We start from the raw sequence: 24,834 nt of genomic DNA, 5'->3' as shown, positions 1-24,834 counted from the left end.
CATGGGAAATATAACAAAATCAACCATGTTTCATTATGTTCAGAAAATGTATATCGAATGGGCCACCCATTGACTCCTATCAATCAACGTCTTCAAAGCATCTCTGAAACTAAAGAATTCTTCTAAGAGTTGGCAAAAAACTTAATAGAAAGGTTACTATGATTGCAGAATAGATGAATAACTCAAAACCATGAAGTATCAACTCAGTAGGTGTTTTAATCTCTCTGAACTGAGCAGTGATACAACTGTAAGATGTGGCAAGGATGGTATAAAGATCTCACGTCAATCAATAGCCCAGCAGAACATATAGCAAAGGACTCCCACTGCAGAGCTCTGAATGGCCATATATGGAGGCTCCTGGAAAACACCGTTTCACCTGGAGTGATCCAGAATGACCTGACCTCAGAAATGTGGATGCCTCTGTTTTATGTTGACCCTCACCTCCTCCCTAGTAAATCTCCTTCCCATATATAGAAAATGGAAACAGTTTATAAGTTAACAATCACTCCCCTTCTGTTTACCAGAATTCTGAGTTACTCACTGGAATGTTTGAAATAATTCTGCGGGGAGTCATCCTGGTTACTAATGGCCATACCATCTAACCGTGACCCATCACCTCTTGTCCACCCAGAGGGAGACAAGCCTTCTGACTTGTTGCTCTAGAAATGTCAACAAAAGGAAGACAGTTTTCAACGTTATCTCTCGTATTTCCTTTGCTGTTCAAAGGGTCAGCTTCACTAGCGTGTGGGAAGCAGATAGACAACAAGGTTTAAGTGCAAAGTTGGGTGTGGTTGTTATAGTGATAAGGGAAATGAAAGTGGAAGCAGTCTGAATAATATTTATTTGAAGAGTCTTGCCTCGTCCTCTATAAGCGATTCAAAAAGTGCATAATATTACACCAACTCTTAAAAAAGAACTGTTGGAATGCACAGCTGGGGCTTAAGATTCTACGACTAATTTCTATCATCAAAGATGAGAAAAATTTTCAGAAAACTTTTTTTTAAATTTTATGTATGTATTTATTTATTTATTTATTTAGGCAGGAGGGGGTAATTGGGTTTATTTATTTATTTTTAGAGGAAGTACTGGGTTGAACCCAGGACCTTGTACATGCTAAGCATGTGCTCTACTGCTTGAGCTGTACCCTCGCCCCAGGAAACTCTTAATGAGAGAATGTAAGACCATCATCAGCGCTGTCATAGGTAAACGCAGACACACACATAGATACCAAGTAAGATAAAAAAAATAACCGTACCATTGCATTTATTTTCACACTGTCACCATGTCAGGACATGTGCTTACACACATCTGGCTATAAATTCACACATGCACAGGGGACCTATGTGTACAGGCTGCACTTTCTGGTACAGAAAATACACAAAAGCACATGTGACATGTATAATTTTTTTTTAACAGGAAAACCATATTTCCTATACACATACACACAGACAGTTACAGATCCACATGGGATATGCTCTCTCGATTAAAGATGTCTGCTTAGGTCCTGATATATCCAAAGGACCCCTAAGGAAAACACTATAATAATGCTTGAATTTAGGCAGACACAGGTCAGGCCAGGAGGCATGAAAGAACACATAGATAACATTTTTGGGAGCTCCATGTCGCACTGAAGTGTGACACCACAGCCTAATTTGTCTGAAAAATTCCTGAGGAAACAGAAACAAGTTGGCTCTCAATCAGAAAACATTCAGAAGGTCCCAATGTGATTAGCAATCCGAATGCCAAAGGGCACCGGGAACATACAAATGTGATAATACTGTGTTTCCTTCTACTACCACAGAGATAAGTATCACATTAAATACTACAAGCGAGGTGTTTAGAAAGTTTAAAAACCTCACTAATTGCCCAGATCTGGGTTAAGCACAACTGAGACTGTGAGATTTTGTTTCATGCCCTCGAAAGTAAGCAAGCCAGGTCCTCTGAGGCCACCAGCATGGGACAGGTCACCGGTGCCCTTGCTCAGTGTGGTTTCCAGGATACTAGAGGAAGCCACTTTAAATGCACCTCTGCCATGAGCTAAAACTGCATCAAAACACTGAAACAAGCGTCCCTTCATGTCCACTGTTGCAAAAACACACTGCTGATATTTATAAAAGCTCTGTGACGTAGACTGGAATTTATTTTCGCCAAAGCATCAAGAACAGTAAATAACAATCCTTTCTTTAATATAAATAAATAGACAAGATCGGAATGTATTCTAGACCCCTCTGAAATGTCCTTCTATTACAACTGGCCTTACCTATCTTTCTAATTTCAGGATTTTGACTCTTAACAACAGATCATGGGAACAGATTTTGAAGAGGAAAAAAAAAAGCTCTTATTTCATTTTCCAAACTGGGTAAAAGGAAAAAAGCCTACGTAGCACACGATAAAATATGAGCTCATTTTACTGACACGCAGCTTTTCTCTATGTCTATAAAACTTCGATTCTATCTACAAATATATGGGCACATTCAGAAAAAGGAGTATCAATTTTTTAACATCGTTAAATTCCTGTATTGTTCTTTTGTTATTGCAACAGGAAAAGAAAGGCTACTGATAAGGAGAAAGCACTTTACTTGCTTTTCGGGAAATTAAAAAAAAAAACCCAGTAACAGAGAAAATAATAATGAAGTGTAGGAAAACCAGGAAGTTATCAGCCAGAAACGAAAAACACATCCACAACTTAAAGGAACATTCCAGTCTCTTAAAAACTCACACAAATACTAATTCATCATGGATTAATTCCTTCCCTCTGCCAACTTCACAGGCCCTGCTTATAGCTGTTACTTCCTCCTGATACAAAGAACAGTTAGCAACAGAGACCGCAAATCAAACGCAGGAAGGCACCCTATAAAAGGGTATGTATCCCCAGCTTTCGATGCTTCAACAACCAGTGTGAATACACTATCCTTATTGAAGAGACTAAGCACCATTAAAAGAATGGCCTTGTAAGTTTCAAAATAAGTTATTCAAATGCTCAGAACAGCATCTTAGTGGTCAAATATGAACTCAGGAATCAACCAAGTTTTATTTTTATTAGAGTATTTCTATAAAGACCCCAAATACTGAATTTTGCTGCTCTTAAATACCTTTCTTGAGGAAGTTCTACATTTCACAAAGAACAAACAGCACCAGCTCTGGAAGTAAACACAGTATGTCCATGAATCACAAAATAGCTCAAAAACTGATTAAAATGAGTTCTGACTTACTTTTTATCAGAATCTTCTAGAAAGCCAAACATGCACAACACTATTCAGACTGAAAACAGCCCCTCTGCCCTTATTACAACTGCCTGTGTGCCCGTCTCGTCCCTCCCATCAGAGGTGACGGCCCTTCCATGTCACCTCGAATGGCCCTGCGCAGCCGGGCTGGACCCAGGTCCCTGCTCCCCAGGTGTGCAGGACACAGTCAGGAAGAGGCAAGATTAACTTTAGGGATCCTTGTTCCACCCTAAGGAGCGCTCCTCCTTCTGGGCTGAACTCCTTTAGCAGCAATTTCATAATCAGAAAGGATTAAAATGATGAGGCAACATTCTAGAGTGTAATCAATCAATAAGAGGTAAGTATTTAAAATGTCTCCTAGCCTAGTGGTGCTGGGCTTCTGAGGTGGGAAAAGCCTGAAAGAAAAGAATGGGGTGGCCAGAGGAGAAAAAAGACAAATCTGATGGTCTTCACCCTTTTCACCTAAGGGGGCCCTGATACCCTTCAGTGAGAAGTGGAGGAAACTGCTGCTCTGCTTCGAGGTATATTTCTGTGTGTGCTTGCATGCGTTAATAAGTGTCTCCGTCCATTAATAAAGACTTTCTTGCTTTTTAAAAAATTAAAATCCTCTTCATTCAAAACAGTTTTGTTGTTGTTCTTTTCTGAAGGATTTCTGAATCAAAGTACCAGGTAAATATATAATTCTGGCAAAGCTGGGAAATGGAAAAAAACACACTATCTATCAGAGAATCCTTACCTATGTTTATAAAGTTATAAGAACATCTGAAATGATCACTTTTTGATAGGGGCAGCTCCAACTTCTCTAAGAGGGAGGGGCCCTGCGCTGGGGAGTGGTCCCCACCCGGCTCCCTCTGCAGCAGCTCAGAAGGCCTCCTGGGCCCGGATTCCAGACCCTTTGCTCATGTCAGGAAAAGCCTTTGTGGGGGCCGGCGTTTTGACGGACACAGCTGGGCAAGCCGCAACTCAGCAGCTCTGTGTGACAGAGCACACGCCAAGCCCTGGGAATAGCTGAGAGGTCACCTACAGCCAAGTCGGAAACCACAAACCCGCAAGGGACTGACCAGGGCTACCAGAAGCTAAAACGTTAACCTGCTGAAGGCCAGCTTTAGACTATTTCTTTAACATCCCTGGTAGGTGGAAATACCAAGTTTTCAGCACGGCCCCTGAAGAATACCATTTCTCTGGCTGAAGGTGTCCGGTTGTTTTTTTGTCCTTTTGTAACAGTGTTTTGTTTTGTTTTGTTTTGAAATACTATCACTTAGTATATGATATTGAATCTTGAAACAAGCATACCCTCGTAGGAAAAACTATTCACCTGCAATTTCTGGTACTCCTGTCACTAACCTGGGAGAAGGTGCAGGAGGAGGACAGACAGATGGCTGACCTACATACAACTTGGGACAGAAGGAGTGACTTAAAAGCACAGATGAAGAGCTAAAGCAAAGAAAGGGGAAGGACATCTAATAAATGGTACAAACCGCTACTGGCTACTTTACCTATAACTGTATAACAAGTATCCTGCTAAGGGTCAGATAGAAAAAAAATTTTACACCATTTATTGTAACCCCAGTGTGCATGAATGAAATGCCCCTCTACACATACACATACACATACACACACACACACACCACTCCCCTCTTAGCACAAGGATATAAATATTTAATAATGACATTTTTTTTTTCTGTTGGGCATAAGAAACCACAACCACCAGAAGGTCACTGTATGACTTCCAACAGTTAAAATGCAGGTATAATTATTCAACCAAGTGCGCCTCTCCAACTGGTCTTAGGCCAAGTTCCCCGGGTTTCCTGTTTTGATTTCCCAGATATTCAAAACTGGTTTCCGCCTCTTGGTAGTCATTTGTTCCCCATCCCCTCAACCCCACCCGTTATCAAGATATCAAAACAACAATTTGTACCTAAAACATAAAATTCTAAAATACTGATTTAGTTGTCAACCAAAATAAAAAGTCTACTACTTATGAAAATAAATAACTCTGTCTACACTTTCCCCAGGACATTCGCTGGAATTTAAAGTGAAACACGTGTATTTAGATTTCAATGTTATGTTATATATATACATACATGCACTAAAAAAAGGAAAGATACATTATATTATCAACTTGTGATTGTTTTTACAAAGAGACGGCAACAGCAGTACCGATTTAAAGTTACATAAAAGCCTTACTGCCTTAATTAAACAACTATCCTTAAAGGCACTGGGATAGCTAATGGAAAAATCAAAAGCAGCAGGGACTCTGACAGCAATGAGGTCCCTTATCCACCTGGAAGGTAAGGTCAAATGTGTTTTTTTGTTTTTTTCAATTTGATTAGTGTTTCCAAACTCAATAATGTTAATTAACTGAATTCCTCAAAAATATATTTTTAAAACAATTCATATGAGCTAAAGCAATATTATTAACAAGCACAATATTGATTTCAGATGTACTTAGCCAAAAAAAAAGAATCTGTGAGGCATAATTTTAATGAAGCATATGACTTAAAGATTGTGAACTGGTGCATACCTGGGTCTGGAAGCAGAGAAGGCACAGTCCCTGCAACATGGGATGCCTGGCTTCACAATAAGTAAGAATCAAGAGTTTAAGAAGTTCTCTTTCTTGTTTTTTTTTGGTAGATGAGTATGTGTATGTGTGTATATATATGTGTGCATGTATTTTTACATATATAAATAAAATAAAGGATTACAAAACAGCAGTTTTGAAAGGCCAAGTGCTTCCCAAAGATGTTTTTCCCTAACCTTCATACACCTCATGAAATGTACACCCACCCTGATTTCTATCCTTCCTCCAACAGAATAATTACAGGACTGATAAGCTGCAAGGATCTTATAAATTTAACATTGCTATATCATAATCTTATAGTACACAGCAGTTATATTTTGAATGAACATATAATCTGACTGTCAGTATGTCTGAGCTTGTGAATTAATGATTACACTGGATCATTTTTACTACAGTCAACACTATATTATGAAAGATTTTGGAATAATGACATATAATACCATACAGATCAATATAAATGCAAAAAAATCTTTAAAAAAATCTATAGACATAAGGTCTTGGGCCTACTTCTGAAGTTTAGCAAAGATCAAACAGGTAAAGTTATATAAAGGATCATCTCTACAAAAACAAAACAATTTCCCCAACATCCAAGTTTCAGGATTTGTTTGATTCTCACCATGTGACCCTATACTTGCACTATGGATAGTAGGGTTTTAATTTCTTTTAATATTTACTTGTAAAAAAGTTTTTAAAATCATATCATGAAACCATTATTATGTACTAATATTTGAAGTAAAGCAATTTACACATAGGCCCTGTTTTTCAACACAAAAACATATTAGACATCGAGCAAGCCCAAAGATTACTTAAAGACAAGATGTTCTCTCACACCAGCAACAGCAAACCAGGGAGCAGGTTCACACAAACCCTCCATGACTTTGCTACTCAATGAATGGTGGAAACCCAGCAGGAGCAGCTTCTCCTGAGGGCCCGCTGGAAATGCAGGCTCCCACACCCTGGCCTAGTCCTGGTCCATCAAAATCTCTGTGACCACCAAGCTCTCTCAAGTTTAAGAAATCGATGAGATTTCTGGTGCAAGATACCCATGCCTCATAGTGGACCTAAACTCCATGTGGAAACCTGAGTTGCGGAGAGTTGGGTGCATCTGTCATCTTTGCATCATATTTTGGGATGGCAGAAGATCTCTTGCTACATACAGATCAAAATGTTTCCGTTTAGCACCATGCCAGTGGCAAGAGGGTCGATGGAATCCTGCTGCACTAAGATGGAATGGATATTAAAAAAAAAAAAAAAAAAAAAAACCACAAAAACCCAGAAAACTTTTGAGTTAAAAAAAGTTCTGTGAATAAAAGCAAACAGTATCATAATTCTTTCTAAACACTAATGAAATGCGTGTCTACTGACAAACATTACAGACGGCATCAAGAGCAAGAACATCCGATCAGGCCCCACACAGCACAGGCTGCACCGTGCGCTACAGACCAAGAAAAAGACAACAGCCGAGAATAACATTCAGCACTTACACTTTACCTGTGTGACAAAAATAAGTGAAATGTTAAAAACTAAAAACGGACTTGAGGAGCTCACATCATATTAACATCTCCTTAGGTAGGACTGAAATAGTAAATTTAGAGCACAGAATAATTAATAAAACTTAAGGCTCTGAAGCAACTGTTATGTAGAGTCTAAAAACACGGAAAGAAAAGTCTATTAAACAGAAGCCACTTGTCTCACTTCAGAGGATACAGCTTTACAATGTAAAAATCAAACTTCCTTTTGTTTTAAGCAGCAGAAAAAAATACAGATACGAAAGCCCAGATGAACATATTCCTTCTAATCTTTAATTTCTGCCTAAGCGTATATATCATGCAATGTAAGTTTCCAGAATAAATGCTTACAGATATATTTAAGACATTTATAAAATATCTTTAAAAAAAATCAAATGCCAAGTCCCACAGTGGATCTAAAATGTGCATCAATTTACACACCTGCACCTTTCAGGCCATTCAGAAAATGGTCCCTCAGTCAAAAGCAAAACCAAGTCAAACTGGTGGAATCTGAGGTACACTGACACATAGCAGGAGTTCAACACCTACTTTTCGAGCAAACAAATGAATAAAGAATTAAAGCAGTTCCAGGATGAAAGGACAGCCTCAGAAGGCACTGGGAGAGAATGCCAAGGAGAGGATCCTTCTGGACTCAGAGTTTATGACCACAATAGCATTTCTTCACCTTCCTATCCAACTATTTAAACATCTTAGTGCTCCAACTCTGAATGGTTCTAATCTCAGGTGGGTCTGACCAGCTCGCCTAGACTCAAACACTTGTAAAGGCTTTTCTGAATAAGGGAGTACAAATGAATCAATTAGTCAATCAATCAATTTAAATGATGTATTATTCTGTTTTATACATCCCACAACCACAGGTGCTGACAGCTGTGCTTCAGGCTAACCTTTGGTCAGCCAACAGTCCAAAGGCATTCTTCCACCAAACTAACCAAGCACTCCACGCTTCCTGCACCACCGTCACGACACAGGCCATTTCATCCCACTCTTGGTATGTTAACACTGCTGGTCACTCTTTTTTCTCCATCATGCACATGACTGTTACATTAAACTTCCTAAAAATGCTCAGACTGCTCCCGTCACTTATGAAAACTCCAAGGTCATTAATAGCACCATTCTCCCTGGGAGGATGACTCATGAATCCTTATCTCCAGCCCAGATCTCTGAGTTCCAGACCCGTAACTCCATCTTTCCCTTGATTCTCCATAGATACCTCAAACATAACAAAACAAATTCAACATCCACCTCATCCCACCTCCCATAAAGCTGTTCTCCTGGTACTTCACACGCTAGTCCACGACACCACTGTACAGCCGGACCATGACCACTCCCCACCCCACCAAGCCTCTAGCCTGGCTGTCATGCCCCTCAAGCATCTCTCCTGACAATCTCCCCTTATCCCCAAATCTGAGGATCCTCCAAAGTCATCCTCCAAAGTCAATCAGACACTAAAGCTCACTGATTTGCCACCTTTATCCTCATCTGGACCCCTCTGTACATCCTCTTTTCTATCTCCAAGGCTGCTCCTAAATTCTCCTTTTGCTTCTGTTGAGCCACTCAACACACGTCTCAGAGCTGGACTTGGTTCCCAATTCCTCCACAAAGCCCTCCTTGATTTACCCCTCTTACGAACATACAGCAGTTCTTATTTGTCCACTCAATGTCCAAGACAACGATAGAACGTTACCTCATGACAATTTTCAACTATCTTTTCTCTAAAATATCTCATAGGGGAAAAATAATTAAATACAGCCTGAAATTTAAAAACTTTTAACATTACAAACTCTAAGTACTTCTAGCTAAAACAAAGGAGGGTTTTCTTAAGTCCCAAGTGCCTTCCTCCTTTTGCAAAATGTTCACTGTGTAGCTCCACATAGGAATCAGTTCCACAAAACCCATACTATTCCAGTAATCCATGTGACATGGGATGCAGCAATGCCAAAAAGTCTATTTAAGAACATATTTTATGGGTCCCACACAGATATCCCTTTGGCTACACTCTGCCTGGTGATAAATCAGTGTGAATGGGGTTGACTTTATTTTCCTCAAGAATTTCACAAGGTTATATCTCTTTGTGGGAAAAGCTGACATCTCCTCAAGGACATGTCTATCTCTGTAGTCCTCAGTAAACTTACCGTGAAGCTATGCATGTATGAATGTTACTTAATGAGTCAATTACATCAAAAATTACTTAAATGACAAATAGCTCTACTTAGGTGTCAAATTTGTCTAAAACAAAGCTCTTAAGTCCTCCTTAAGTCCTCCTTAAATCTGCTCTTGGTCCTAGTAAAGAGCACTAAAATTTGCACAAACCCCAAATTTAAGAGTTCTCCTTGACTCTTCTTTCTCTCACCCCCACATGTAATCCATCAATAAGTCTAGTTCCAAATCATCTCAAATCCACCCACCTCTCCATTTCCAGCTCTCAGGGCCAAGTCCCCATTATCTCATACCTGAACTACTGAAAGAACCTCTACTTGTGGACGCTTACCCATTCCTGCATCTTTCCAGCCCCCTCAAGTCTCTTTTCCACCATATTTCTTTAGAACACATATTAAATTGCATCACACTCTTGTTCACAATCCTTCAACAGTTTTCCTGTGCACTCATCAAAGATCCACTCATCAAAGATCCACCAACATCTCAAGGTCGTGTGTGATCTGACCCATATCCTTCTCTCCCTCCCTCCCTCCCGACATTCCAGCCACATCGACCTTTTTGCTTCTTCTTGATATTCTCTGAACACACCAAGCCCGTTCTCCCCTCAGAGCTTTCGCACTTGCAGTGCCCTCTGTACGGAATTCTCTCCCCTGAGATCATCACAACTTGGACTCCTTATAGTCAGACTTCAGGTCAAATGTCTTTCCTCCATGGAAACCGTCCCTGACATCTGTATCTAAAACAACTTCCCTAGTCAAGCCGGTAATTCTCCATCATAGCACCCTGAAGATTATCTTTCACAGCACTTATCATACCACGTGACCCTTTCTCCCTTGCTTTTGTGTTTACTTTCACCCTCCCCTTCTGCATGTAAGGCCCATGAAGACTGTGTCCTCGGCACCCGCACCTGGGACTAGGATGTGCTTGGCACTCAGTGAGGATCTGCTGAGGGGACCAATAAATGAATGTTTTCTACTGTGTTTTACATCCGTCTCTGAACAGGATGTGGCTTCTTATTTCTGATTACTTCCTGAATTTATGACAACCACTCTGAATTACAGTAATTTCTTAAGAAAATAAAAGCTACTCACCCCAACCTGGAGTCACATGCAAACTTAAAACTCCAACTAGCTCACTGTATCATGGAAGGCTTTTGTATCAACTTTAACTACCATTACCAAGCCCAGAGAGGCTCCTCCAGGAAACCCTGTGGCAGGCCACAGAGGCTGGTACTGCTTTTGCTAATCTGATGGTGTGGCGCTCAGTGCAGCACCCACCAAACCAATGGCAGACGGATACTATGACATCGGATCATCAACTTTGTTAAGATCAAGGTGGGATGACTCGCAGGTCATTCCCTTTATCATTTTTTCTCTTCCTCCTCAGAGAGAAATGCAGATGATTCTGACAAACCGTCCTGTACAAAGGTGTGGCTGGCTGTTAACCAGTATCCTATTTCCTCTAAATTTGTGACAAACTGATTTTATGATGATGTATTCATATATTTTGGGAAAGAAAATATTTGGTAAAATCCATGACCAATGCCCTCCCTTTTAAACAAATAAAAGTAATACACAGGAACTTTTTAAATACTTCCAAAATGCCAATATTCTTCATAAATCTATAAACATCCTGCAATGATTTTCACCCATTTTTTTTAAATGGCGCTGTAATTATGCTTAGAATTCATGTTCAGGATTCACCCAAACATAGAAATGGGGACCCATGTGCTCTGATTATGTTCTGGCAAGAACACTATTCCTTCTGCCCCATTCCCAGCTGCATATGTACCTTAATATCACACAATGCCCCAAAGAACCGTCCTCAAAAGAAGGCTAGAACTAACTATTCACCTTCCCATAAGAAACCGCAAGAACGTATAAATTTACCAGGTCGTTCACCATCTCCAGACTCTTAATCTCTCCTGGCCCTGCACAATCACCCATGCTCTGCACAACCCTCCCTCCTGAATCCTCCTACTGTGCCTTCTAGAACTCATGGACTGTCCTCACCAAAATGTCCCCAATTCTCCCCTGCAGATGCTCCCTTCACCTTCCTGCTCTAATTGAAGCCTGGGTGCTCGTGCTCCCCAACTGCTCTCTGTCCCTTGAAGCTGTCGCAAGTGCGGATGGGGGTGTAAATCCTGGGGGTGGGGAACAGATGTCCTTTTTGTTCTCATCACTTTCAGATCATTCCTTCTTTTCCCCTTAAAAAAATAACGCCTTGTGTGTGTGATGCACAGGTCGCCAGATGAGGTACCAGCTCCATGAAGTTGTTGCATTTGTCTCCAGAACCTCTGCCTCAGTGTCCCTTCCCTACTCACTGCTGCCAGGAGCAGCAGCGGGACAGCCAGTCGTGATGCACACTCTCCTGCATAACCCTCAACTTCAGTGCCCTTCTTCTTCCATCTGACTCATCAGGAAAACTCCTAACCCTGGTTAAACCCACGTCTCCACCTCCACGGCGTCTGTACCAGCACTGGGGAAGAGCACACCACCGTGCTGGCTGGCCTCTCTTCAAACTTATCACTGCTGACCTCAAGCAAGCTGTCGGCACTAGCAGGAGACCCTAACACATCCCCTACTTAATCCCCTCATCCTCCCTCTGAGATGTCTATTTTCCATTTCCTCTCTCCTCAGGTTTTCACACCTCTTCTTCCACCTCAGTGTCAGCTGACACCCTTGTTCTATAACATCTCTGAGAATTAGGAGCGATTTTACTCCTCTCCCTTCTCAAAGACTTTGCTCCTGCAACCATCACCTTTCTTACATCACTAGTTTCTTCCTTTTTACTAGGTCATTCTTGTCATCATTCAAACATGCTCTATTACCCCCTGAATTTCAAAAGTCCCTCTTGACCCTAGAATCCTCTAAAACAACCACCTTCCTTTTCATTTCCACCTTATAAACATCTCAAAGGAGTTTTTACATTTCTGTTACTTGTACTATCATTCTACTATTTCAGGTTAGGAACCCTAGCATCTTCTTTGTGTGTTTTCATCTGCCCCTTATCTGTTATCTGCACGTTCTTCCATTAAAACAGTGTGTATCCATCTCTTCCCTGCTCTTTCCCCACGGCCCCCAGCCCAGTCTCTTGTGGCACCACATCTAAGTAACAGAAACAGCTCTCCAAGGAGCCTCCTGACCGCAGTCTCTCCCCTTGCTAATTCCTTCCATACCCCTGGTCTACTTAACACTGATTTCGCCACGCTCTGCTGCTCTCTGCTCATAAACCTACACTGATTCCTGACAGCTCAGATCACCAGGCCTGAGCTCCCTGCTCCAGGCCCAAGACGCCCTGCCTCCCCGCCTTGATTTCCTATTACCTATTAACATAAAATCTTGCTCTTTTAGACTCATTTTCCCAGTGTCTCACATACAAGTCATGCAAATCTCACTTCTACATTTTAATCTTTTGTCCAGATCATTCTCCTTCCTGGAACCCATTACCATTCAAATTAGACCCCATCCCCTCCACAATACCTTATCATATAATTCCAGGTCACATTCTTTGTCCCTAAATTCCTACAGCATTCCAAGTCTGCAGTGCTGTTAATGATTTAATCATACACAGTGATATATCATCACTCTTTCATTTGCAATATATACTTGAATATACAGAGAGCTTTTCCTTCAAAATGGCTTCTCAGGAAACGGAAATCCCTCAATACGGACATCTTACAAGACCTCAAATATTGCAGCGTGCTTTATTTTGAAAAACAAACTGCTATTTGTGGAAGATACATTAACCTTAAATGACCTCAACCGATTCTACTTTTGGATTATATAGAGGCCATCTGACAGTAATCTGTGAAAAAAAAGAGGGGGAGGACGGGGTAAAGAAATTTAATCAGCTTCAGCGATGATTCCTGAGGGAATGGTCTCAAAATTGGAAGTGCTGGATCTCATAAACAGCCTTTTTAGAAACACTAAAAAAAATCAATGCAGTGAATCTCCACGTTGCAGAGATTGTAAATATACACCTCACTGATTAAAAATGCAACTGTCCTAGTATTATGCGAAAAGACAACCCGTTGTAGAACAAAACTTCTTGTGATAACCTGGATTCAAAATCAGCTGCATCTCCAATGACTTGGATGGCAGTGCTCAGAAAAGGGTTTTAAACCAGGGGAGGCAGCGCCAGCAAAGACAGTGATGGCAATCAAGATGCTTTTGAAACACGTGAATAAAACAGTTTCATGAAATGTAAAAAACAGCAAAAAGTAGTCATCTAAGCTGCTGTATTATCATATATGATGTGATTTTAAATATGCATGAATAATTAATTAAGTAGACATGTGACCTCTTCATCTAGACTCAGTATTATCTAAGACTCTCTGTGGTTTTAAATTTTTTATTTCTATTGTTTTCTACCATGCTCTCTTTTAGTGATTCAGCAGCATTAGTAAACCCAAAAAGAAATGCTATTTTAGAGGCTACTGTACATTTCTTATTCTTCACTATCATTTAAAACATCTTGGAAACTTAATTCAAAAACTTCAATCCTGGGTGAGAAGGGATAAACTGGGAGTTCGAGATTTGCAGATACTGACAGGTATATATAAAACAGAAAAACAACTTTATACTGTATAGCACAGGGAAATATATTCAATATCTTGTAGTAGCTCATGGTGAAAAAAATATGAAAATGAATATATGTATGTTCATGTATGAGTGAAGGACTGTGCTGTACACTAGAAATTGACACAACATTGTAAACTGACTATAACTCAATAAAATAAAAAAATTTTAAAAACAAAACAAAGAAACAAAAACATTCAATCCTGCTCTACTACCTTCATGAGCTTGATTCTGGACTTCAAAAATCACTGGTATTCCAAACTCTATTACCAACTCCTCCACCTTAAAACAGTATCAATGCAGAGATAAAAGGTATATTTAAGAATGTCTTGTTCAGCCCTCTTTTTTTCACCCAAGAAACCTGGGGCTAAGAGAGAGCTCAAGGCTGACACTCAAACCCAGACCTCACCCTCTTAATTCTGGCAGCAAGGCCCAGCACTGAGCTCTAGGTGTGCCACTCATGATTACTGCAGACACGAATCAGATTTTCAAGTCCTCAATCTCTTCTCTAGGTTTTATGCATGAATGTACAAAAGGTATGGGCCACATTAATATAATTTTCTTGTTATTTTAACGTGATTCCTGACTTCATTCCAGAGGGGATGCGCCCAATCACCTATGTGATTTTGCCCCGTGGCAAAACCAACCTCAGCCTTTGATTGTCACTGCAGAACTCTCCCACCTCCTCTAAAGAGATAGGCACTCCTGCCAGATGAGCTGCAATTCTAATTAGCACCCTCCGCACAGGGCACCATCCCACGGTAAATCAAACGGAACAGACGTGGTGACAACAGATGCTGATCTCAAGCACGCCACGTGTGCAATCATCCATTATGCAGAGGTGACCCAGGCAAGCTGGCACAAACAACCCTGCCCGTACTACCGCAGTATCACCACTCCACAGCTTTCAGGAAACACACACGTGCGCACGCACGCACACGCACACACTATCACCATCGCACCTGGTCAACGTTCTGCATCTTGCTTGGGATCATCAAAGCTACCGATCTCTGTAAGCTTGTCCTTGCCTTTTCAAGCTCAAATACTATCACTTCTCAGAGTCGCACAATGCTAAGGCTTACGACTGAGAAAACCAGGACTTACCCTCAATCCTCTTCAAAGCTGAAAGGCACATATCCTTCCGTGGAAACTCAAAGGGATTGTTACAGGTTCGAATGGTGTCACACTCACATTTCCCATTGATTATATTGCAGCCAGAGACAAGGTTTTCATTGCATGGTTCAAAACCAAGCAGTTGGTCATCATCCCAGTTCTCATCTGTAAAACAATTAACAACCACATAATGTTTGCTTTGTTAGCTTTATTCAAAGACCTGTACCAAAGCAAAAATGTGCAAGGATGTTAAGATGAACATCTGATTCTGACATCTCAATTTACGGAAAGGCGGTGTGGCCGCAATTTTACAAATGAATGAAACCCAACCTCCTAATAAATGGGAAGACTGACATATAGCCATGCACGCCAACATTAAATAGCTATATATACAGACATCTGTAATCAAAAACCACTACTTCTCTGACGTGTTATTATAGTAATAATTCAGATTCCTTTACAGGTTTTAACTTTAAGCAAAGATTCCAGGATTTTCCCAAGTTCAGTAAAATTACAGGAGTCGCATCTGTCAATCTACAAAATTATTCCAAAAATCCCACGGTTTTTCCACTCTAGCTGGTAGAGACCAGCTTCAGGTTTAAAGCAGCTCTGCAACTTCCTACACCAAGTGGGGATGACAGACGTGAACAGACCACCCCAAAGTCAGGGGTGGGGCACAAGAGAGGAGGCGTCCTCCAGGGCCCTTCAGCACAGATGCGCATGTCTGTTACTGCCCGCAACCAAAGCCGGAAACAACAAACAGAAAGAAGAGCTACAGCCTAGCGAGAGGCGGAGGTCGTCCAGTTCTGAAGCTGAGACCCAATCAGCGTCCTGTGTCATGGAATGGAGCTGACTGTAAGAAATAAAGTAGATTTTAAAACCAACTTTCATGGGACCCAGTTCAGACAAATGAAGAAAACAGGACAGAGCCAGAGGCAGACTCAAAACCTTACTAATATTCCTCACAGTTGAAACACCTCTTGTAGGAAGCCGGACTATTTCTCTATGAGCCTCTGGGATGTTATATGGGTTTTTCTCCCTCTTAACATTATCTTAATAGATACTTTATCACACTTTAACGGGTACCAACTATTAAATAGTAAACATGTTTCTGATAAACCATATCTGGAGAGAATTTTTTTAAGTGCTTGAATTTAAGATACTTAAACCTGTTGCTCAAAGTAAGGCAGGAATAAAACCATCTAAAGAATGTATTTTCACAGAAGACAGTGCAAACAAATGGCTATGATTTTCATAAGGCTAACTTTTCCTTCCGGTGACACCACTGACTTACTGCCTAGATCAGGGAAAGACTGTTCTCCTTCACCAAAATAAATAATTTTCTTGTCAAGGGGTCTTTAGAAGAAAGTCACTTACAAAATAAAGAGTTTCAGGGCGATTCTTTGAAAAAGGAGAACAGCAAACCTCCTGTGTTTTGATTTCAGGAGATCAGGCTCTCTTATTTAATCAAAGCGTCAGTTCTTAGTAAAACAATTTTAGAAGTTTAAACAAAAACACCAGTTATCTGCTATAAAGTTTGTTTTCCTATTTAGCCTGTGTTTGGTCTCTAGAAATAACAGGTATATAACATGTACATACACGATGGAACATTCCTGTCTTCAAGATGACAATGAAATTACTAAACTACTTCGAAAGGAAAATCAGAATATACTGAAACAACTCAACATGGTAAAATAAGTGATGATTTAGTCTTTAGTTACAGAACATGACAAAAAGGCACATGCAAATGATTTCTTATCTCTGTATTTAATTATTGACCTGCTATCAGTACAACCAGCCTAATCCAGTTCAGTGAAATTTACCACGAAGGAATTTTTGTGACTGTATATTCAGATTTGTAATTCAAAGTGAGTTTAACCCTAGGAACTTAAAAACTAGTAAAAAAGTAAATTTGAACCACTGAAAAATTCTATTTCTCCTCTTTCTCGTCCCATATTCTGAGAAGAAATCTCTTTGTAAATATGTGCAGGTCATCTATTACCAAATTGAGTGGATTTGGATGAAGACTTTTTCCCACAATAAACATCCCTTTCTTCCATTATAACTGGAACTCCCTGAAGACATAACTCCTGAATCGCAGCAGCATTCTCCAACCTGTCTCCCTGCAACTGCTCTCACCCCTGCACCGCCCCACTCCCCACACTGTCATCAGTCCTCTTCCTCAATGGACAAACCTGCTCAGTCTCTCTTGCCAACCAGAAAAGTCCAAACTGTAGAATAGAAGGTTCCTCACAATAACAGCTTGTGCCTACCTGTGCAGACTCATGCAACAATCCCTCACGCATCCCAATACTTTAAGAAGCACACTGAGATTCTCACTACAAATCCTCAATAAATGCTGCCATGCCTTTGTTCATGGAGAACCATCTGCCTAGAACACTTCCTCCTCTCCTTCCTCTGATAATTCCTATTCATCCTTCAAGACCCAATTCAAAGGTTACCTCTTTTCAGACATCTTCTCCAACCCTGAGCTGCTGTATCCTCTATGCTTCTACAAACACCCACACACACCTTTTGTCCTTTCTGGTAATGCTTTTAGGTACGTCAAACTTCCCCATTAAACAGAGTCTTCATGGGCAGGAGCCAGTTCTTATCCAACTTTAAATCCCCCTCACCCTGGGATTTAGTACAGCATTTAATAACTATATATACATTTTATGTCACTGGTATGGTCCATGCTGCTGGCTATGGTTTTTATTTTTAATAGAAAGTATCTTGTCAAAAATGTATATATAAAAAAAACCACAAAGAAAACTACATTTCAATATAATGAACATGTTTACACAATAAAAATCTCATCTTAAAAAGCTCATTAGTGGAATGTTAATGAGGCATGAATTCTGAAGAGATGCTCGGCCATCCTCTGGCACCTTTCTCTCCAGGCATCATCTGTCATTAGTCTCCTTCCCAGCTCAGCTCCAGACCTCGGCCTCTTATCACCTGGCTGGCATCAACAGCCCTTCCAAGGAGTCTGTCTCAGAGCCAATTTGTTTTCACGGCCAGATGCTTTTCACCACCTCCCTGCAGGAAGACCATTTTCCCTGAGTGTGGAATCAGAATTCAAAGGCAACTGTTCTTAATGCTCTCCCCGGCTCCTCCCTGCTCTCAGCAGAAAGGCAGCAGTGCCAGGCTGCACCTGATGACGCACAGGTAAGCCTGCCCATCCCCTCGGGAAGTGACACCGCCACTGTGTCCAGTCTGGAGCCATCCGACTCTGATGCCAAAAATGACTTAAGTGCTTTTACTTCCTTCTCTGAGAGAAAGCCCTTTCAGTTCTCTGCCTCCATCCTAATCAATACTTTGCTTTTCTTCTTGGCAAACAGTTCCCTTAGCAACCACTGCTTTATAAGATCAAGTACAACATGCTTCTGAGACAAATGCTTTTATGTTTTTCTATTACAGAACATTATACTTTAAAATAATATAACAGCCAACCAACAGGGATTGAAAGCAAAAAATTTAGTGAGGTTTGATTATATGGAAACCAAATCTGAGCCCAACAGTGCTGCTGACGGCACTTGGCAAATCTGATGTTTTAAAATCTCTTTTCCTAAGTAAATCCACACATACAGCACAAAGATCAAGGTTCTGATTCTGACATAGTTCCTGATTTCTCCTTGGACTGATCAGTGGGTTTAAAAAAAAAAAAAGAAAAGTAGTTAGAAACAGGAGTACTGCCCTTTAACTATTTATATCAAGTAGTCTTTTTCCTGGTCCTCTCCATGTGACAAGAAGCCTGAAAGGTCAAGATAATTGAGATACAAACTTAAAAATACATTTGCAGAGGTAACTTCTGCAAAGTACCAAATCCTAATGTGATTTTCTCCAAATATGAAATGAGAGAAATCTAGTAATTCCATGGATAAATTAAAATGCATGTATGTTCAAGTATGTCCAAAATGTGAGTACTCCAGTAAAGAAGAGTCAGTTATAACTGCAAACCTAACATTTCCACTGCGGTGTTTAGAAGACATCTGGAAATACGATGCTTTACCTGAAGACAACTGAGGCGTTTCAGGAAGGAGCAGGATTACTTTGTGCATACTGCCCTTTTCAGGGAGTAAGATGTGTAATCAAGGGTTGAAATTTAATAAAATTAATAACTTACACTGCTTCGGGCCATTTTAAGGGAAACTGATTTATTTGGTTACTAGTATTTACTTCCCTGCAAGCGCATAGTGGTGACTGACTAGCACAGTTTGGGGCCAAAGTTGCTTCTCATGTGAAGATGCCAGCAGTTTTACCAGCACTGCTTCTGCACCACCAGTGTAAACGTCAACACAGAATAAAAGCAGATAACATGTTAATATTACTGTGAAAATAATTTTGACCTTGTATATACTACCTGTGGCCCACACTCAGAACTGCTGTTCTAGAGAGCATGTCTTACTGGTACACCTGGGCCAAGACAGCACAGGACCCACGTCCGAGAAGCAATAAAAGGACACTGAGGACCTTGTCTCCTAACAGTTATCACTGAACCATAAAAACACGTATTTCTTTAATGTCATTTTAGTTAATACATACTTTGAAAAAAAAAAATGATGCGACTATAATGCAGAAGGTGTGTTGGTTCATATGGGATTTTTCTTCCCAGAACATTAATGTTATGAAAAGATCAGGAACAAGCTTTCTCACGCTAAAAGGCAAAGTCTTCGCAATTAAATAAACACCTTAAAAAAGGCTTGTAATCTTGTTTAAATTCCTTCCTTTAGTGCAAGAAACAGCTGCTCTAATGACTACACTTGCCACTACATTTAACTATCCGAGGAGGCTGCATGTACAAATAAAAAGGCTAGAGACACATATTCTCCCCTGTGTTTAAAAATCATGATGAAGAAGCTTCCCCTGGATCTTATGTTCAATTCTGATGAAACTAGCCTCCATTAAAAGTAAACGTCTCCAAGGCCCCACGCCCAGAAGCAAGCAGCATGAGCTCAGGAGTGTGCAAGGCTGCAAGGACAGGCTGCCCCGGCTCCAGGTGCAAATGTTACGGGCAGCTTACCTGGGTCAGGGTTTTTATTTAGATTCTTATTATTTATATTATCCTCTGGGTACACAGTTTCATAGGTTTTAAGTCACCTATCCCTTCCCTATTTTTTCCAACAACTCTCTTATTTTTAGTGCAGTGAATGGTTTTGCAGAATTTTTTTTTCTTTTAAGAGTGTACATATGGTACTAAAGCAAAAACACTGAAACACCTGTACTTCCAATAGCCACCTTCAGCCTCATCCTGGACTTGGTCTTTCTGCCCCAGACTACTTTTCAATATTCTTGATGGTGCCTGAAATTCCTTCTTTCCACAGTTGATTTAACAGATTCTAAGTGTAAAGGCTAATAAGAAAAGAGTAGTGATTGTGAGGGTAGGAGAGGGGGCCTGGGGGAAAGGATGTGAAAGAAGGAGCCTTGGAAGATGTACAGAGATACATGCAACTCCAGATCTGGGAAGGAGTGGCCCCGGGGGGCTGCACTCACCCCCTGACACACACCCCGTGCCCAGGGGCTGGAGGAACCAGCCACGGCAACCCTAACCGGTCCTAGACTCCATCTCTCCGCTCCTCAAAATATCTTTCCGTCTGCATGCTGGTGTCTGAAATTCCACTAACATGGAATAAAATGTTTCAGGTATGACTGTACTTATTGGACAAAATACTGTGTGTTCATCTGAAATCTCCAACTTCCTGCAGGCAGAAGGCATTTGTAAACTCAGAGCCTTACCTTTTCTACCTTGTATCAGCTTAGAGTAATGGAGTTTACTCCAAACCAAGATATGGCTGCACCCCATTATGTGGCATTCCATTTACCAGAAATATGCTACAGTAGATACTAAAAAGCAAGGCGCAAATTCATGGTACACACTCAGAAGCTCACAGTAATGGAATTCTGTTGGCAGGAGAGAGGCTTCTGGGAATATATATCAAATTAATTCTCCAGCTGTTCACATATCCCTGTGGCTACAGTAAGATGCAAATAGCTAATACTGGCATCTCTTTCCATGCCAGCCTAGAAACTCCTGTGTAATGTAAAATTGCTGCTCTTAACTCCCCCAGCTCCCGGCTGGCTGTTATCAGACATTCAGCTGTGCTCAAGGAGGAATCTAATGCAGTGGGCTTTCATTCTCTCCACTTGTAGTTTAAGGCAGATATTCCAAAACCTGGTGCTTCCCTCTCCCTCTCTTCCTTGTGCTATCATCAGTGCAAAGCAGGGAGGGCAAATGATAGTTATCAGTAGAAACGATTCATGTTATAAAAACTTGTTTTATAGGCATTTCCACACAGTGAAACATGTTAGGCATATGTAACTATGTACCAGAGGCAAAGCCTGAATCTAAAACAATGGAAATACTAAAATATGCACACACAAAATTTTTAAAGACTCTTAAACCAATGCAAACCTCCTAAATACATAAGAAACATGGCCACTGATTCATATTATGTTCACGTGGGGAAGTCTTTAAAAAAAAAGCACAGTACTGATCCAACTTACCAAATCAATTTACAGTAAAACATGTACGAATGATAAGTCACAGCAACGGAACATGCGCTTTCGTCAGACACTTCAGCAACACAACAGGAGGGGCCAGAGGGGAACTGCAGAACGTGAAGTCATTCATTTTCATTCATCCTTTCTTTCCAATCATTCATTCCTCAAACAGATACTGATACCTATCATACAGCAAAAACTGAACAAGGCGCTAAGGACTTAAAACGCTAGAAAAGAGGAGTTTACAGTACAATTTCGCACCACTCTAATCAAAATCATACCAAATATGTGAATAAAATGTTCCTAGGAATCCTGAAACAGAGGAAAAGATTATGTAAGGGAAGGATAATTTCCTTTTTGGTAACAGGAAGCTGGTGGGGACAGAGAAGAGCTTAAGAGAAGACAAACTGTGTCTCCAGAAGCAAGAAATTCATGAAACAAAACAAGGAGAGGAGAGACTGGGACTACAGAACACTACTCTCTGGTTTCACAGTTCTGCCTGAATTAGGAACCATCTACCCTCAGCTGCACACACACAAAAGCAGACAGCCCAGAGGTCTGTTCTCCCCACGGAGAGGTCCTGGCCCAGGAGACCACAATCTCAGCTCTGTCACTAGACTGACCTTGAGCAAGGCACTTAGCCCTCTGGGCTCCAATTTATTTCATTACTAAAATGGAGGTGGAATGGGTAATTTGTGAGGTCTCTTTAGACTTCATCCTCGTGTTTCCTTGATTCTGACATCTTTGTTGAAATTGTACAACGTTAATAATTTATTGGGCACAGTGTCAGAGAATCACATGTTTATAGTGGTCATAATTTAAATTTAAAATAATTTCCCATTTAACAGGCCAGTCTGAGGTTTGGAAAACAGTAGCGACGCACAGTAAGGCCAGCCAGCCACGAGTGCTTTTAATGTAACAGATACCACTCTGCAGGGCCTTTCTAGCACTTCCAATTCTAGTCGATTTGCTGGCTGAGTTCTCAATAGATTAAAACAGCACCAGTCATGAACTGACAGCTGGTGAAGCACAACTGCCTCTCCTTCTGTATATATTTGGAAATTCCTTTGATAAATTTTTTTTAATGGAAGGGGATTATAGGAAAATTAACCAAATATTTAAAAATGAAGAACAGAAATGTCACCTGTTAACACTGATGGGAGACAGTTAAGGCTGTGTTTAAAGAGAAATTTCACAGGAAATAAGAAAGGTAAAAAAACAAATGAGCTAAGCATTTAAATGAAATTAGAAAAAGCACAACAAAGCAAGCCCAAAGAAACAAGAAAGATGGAGATAATAAATATACAGAGGAAAAAAAAAATCAATGCAATAGAGATAAAAGCAACAGAGGTGATTAACATAATAAAAACTGGTTCTTCAAAAAGATTATTAAGATATCTCATAAATGGCTTATGATGAACAGTCCCATAAAGCATGTCAACTCATCCAGGCACTTGGACATATATTTTTCAATCAGTTTCTCTTTCGTGGTTTTCCCAGGAAGTTACTCAAAGTTAGACATTAAACAGTTACATTTCTGAAAATTTTTAAAAATAATCTAAACAAGATAGCTGACTTCTCATGGAAATTCTTCCCTAGTGACAACTAGTTTGACTGTACCTAATGGTGTAGAACTCACCCCTCTTACATCTTCCTCTGCTTTGAGCCTGAACCCCAGTATGTCTCACAAATAATCTCAGGCTTTCTCCCTGGCCCATGTTTGTGCGGTGCTGGACTGGCCTTCTAATCAGGCACATGTCATTATTAGACACACAGCCTCCTCTGAGCTTGAATGTCCACTAGAACATGTAACTCCTTGTTTAACCAGCTCCAAAGAATACTAGTTTAAGTTACTAAACGTACTGCTGCTGAAAAATTAATACATCTTAGTTGAGGGAAAAATTATCTTGGAGAAGTACCTTTATGTTTCACATTTCCTCTTCATCTAGATTCTCTAAAAAGCCATCCCTGAATTAAGCCAGATGACTCGCCATCCCTTAGGTACCCGCTCACAATGTTTTATTCTATAGAGGCGCCTTAGTGTAACTCCCACTGAGAGTGTTTTAAGAACAGCCCCATCAAACTTCTAAGGATATGAAGCTGGGAAGCAACGGTCTCCAAATAAAGCCCAACATCTGGCTATTGAAGTCTTTGGCACAGAACCCAAAGCCTGTTTCGATCTGATCCGAGCCCACTTCTGCACCCGCATCCCCTCTGCTCCTCCCCACTTACTCCAGCAACACCTCCTAATGACGTGCTCCCTGGGTGACCCACAGCGTTCATGACCCCATGGCTTTGCACAAGCTGTTCTCTCTGGCTAGAAAGCTGCTTCTCTTTACCTGCTTTGAAAGCTCTTACTCGGTCTTTAATACTTTCTCCAGGTTTTATCTACTCTACAGGGACTGAATTAAGTACTATCTCCTCTGTAAGACTTCTGCTATATATCCATTAAAATTCTTTCACTTATGGCGGAATAATGGAATTGCTCATCTAATGTCTACCGGAAAGTGTGCTCTTTTTTCTCATTGGGCTATCTTAGCAGCTTTAGCGAAACAGACGTCAGCAGAAGGAATAAACAGAAACGGGTTAGAACACAAGAGGACCTGAATTTAAACACAGTAATCTGAATCTGTAAGTGCCAAACTTCTCCGGAAAGTAAGTCTGGTGGAAGGCGAAGAAAGTCAATTATTCAGAAATAACTGAGAAACATCTTTGGATCTCAGTCTTCCTACTTGTGAAATATTAATACTAACTCAAGTTTTCTTTTAACCTCAACATGGTATTAACCAACCCCTCCATATATCAATAAATATTTATGACATGTCAAGTGAGTGAATGAATGTAACACTCCCCAGCCATGTTGGATAAATAAATAGTAACTTATATAATAAACTCTATTATCTCCCTCCCTACCACTTTCGTCTATCATGTCCATAATTAGATAATGTGACACAAGTTAATGTCTCCTGCCAGAAAGGTACTTGTGGATATGAATAATGCACAGTCCCACTTTATAAATATTAATATCTGCTCTAACCTAAAATCTGTTAGTCAAATGACCAAGTGTCAAACAGAAGACCAGACACGGGAATGCCTTTTTTCTTGACTGTACTCGTCCAAAAAGAGTGAACCACACCAGGGAAGAT

The 24,834-nt window shown here is 40.5% G+C and overlaps 1 protein-coding gene across 5 annotated transcripts in view; it reads right to left on the bottom strand.

The window, feature by feature from the left end:
• Positions 1-24,834, bottom strand: part of CRIM1 (cysteine rich transmembrane BMP regulator 1) — a 187,042-nt gene that overhangs the window by 133,154 nt on the left and 29,054 nt on the right. For 4 of the 5 annotated variants that reach the window (XR_012511861.1, XM_074378719.1, XM_074378721.1 and 1 more), the window contains exon 2: positions 15,176-15,349. The exons of the other annotated variant lie outside the window; for it this stretch is intronic. Coding sequence is in view for 3 of the 4 variants with exons in the window: in XM_074378719.1 (XP_074234820.1) it covers positions 15,176-15,349 (174 nt within the window). In the remaining variant the exon portion in view is untranslated. The remainder of the gene's footprint in view (positions 1-15,175; positions 15,350-24,834) is intronic. 5 annotated transcript variants of the gene reach the window in all.

The sequence above is a fragment of the Camelus bactrianus genome, chromosome 15 (assembly GCF_048773025.1).
Source record: "Camelus bactrianus isolate YW-2024 breed Bactrian camel chromosome 15, ASM4877302v1, whole genome shotgun sequence".
Taxonomy (NCBI): Eukaryota; Metazoa; Chordata; class Mammalia; order Artiodactyla; family Camelidae; genus Camelus; species Camelus bactrianus.
The sequence above is the reverse complement of the archived record's forward strand: the minus strand, read 5'-3'. Positions and strand labels throughout refer to the sequence as shown.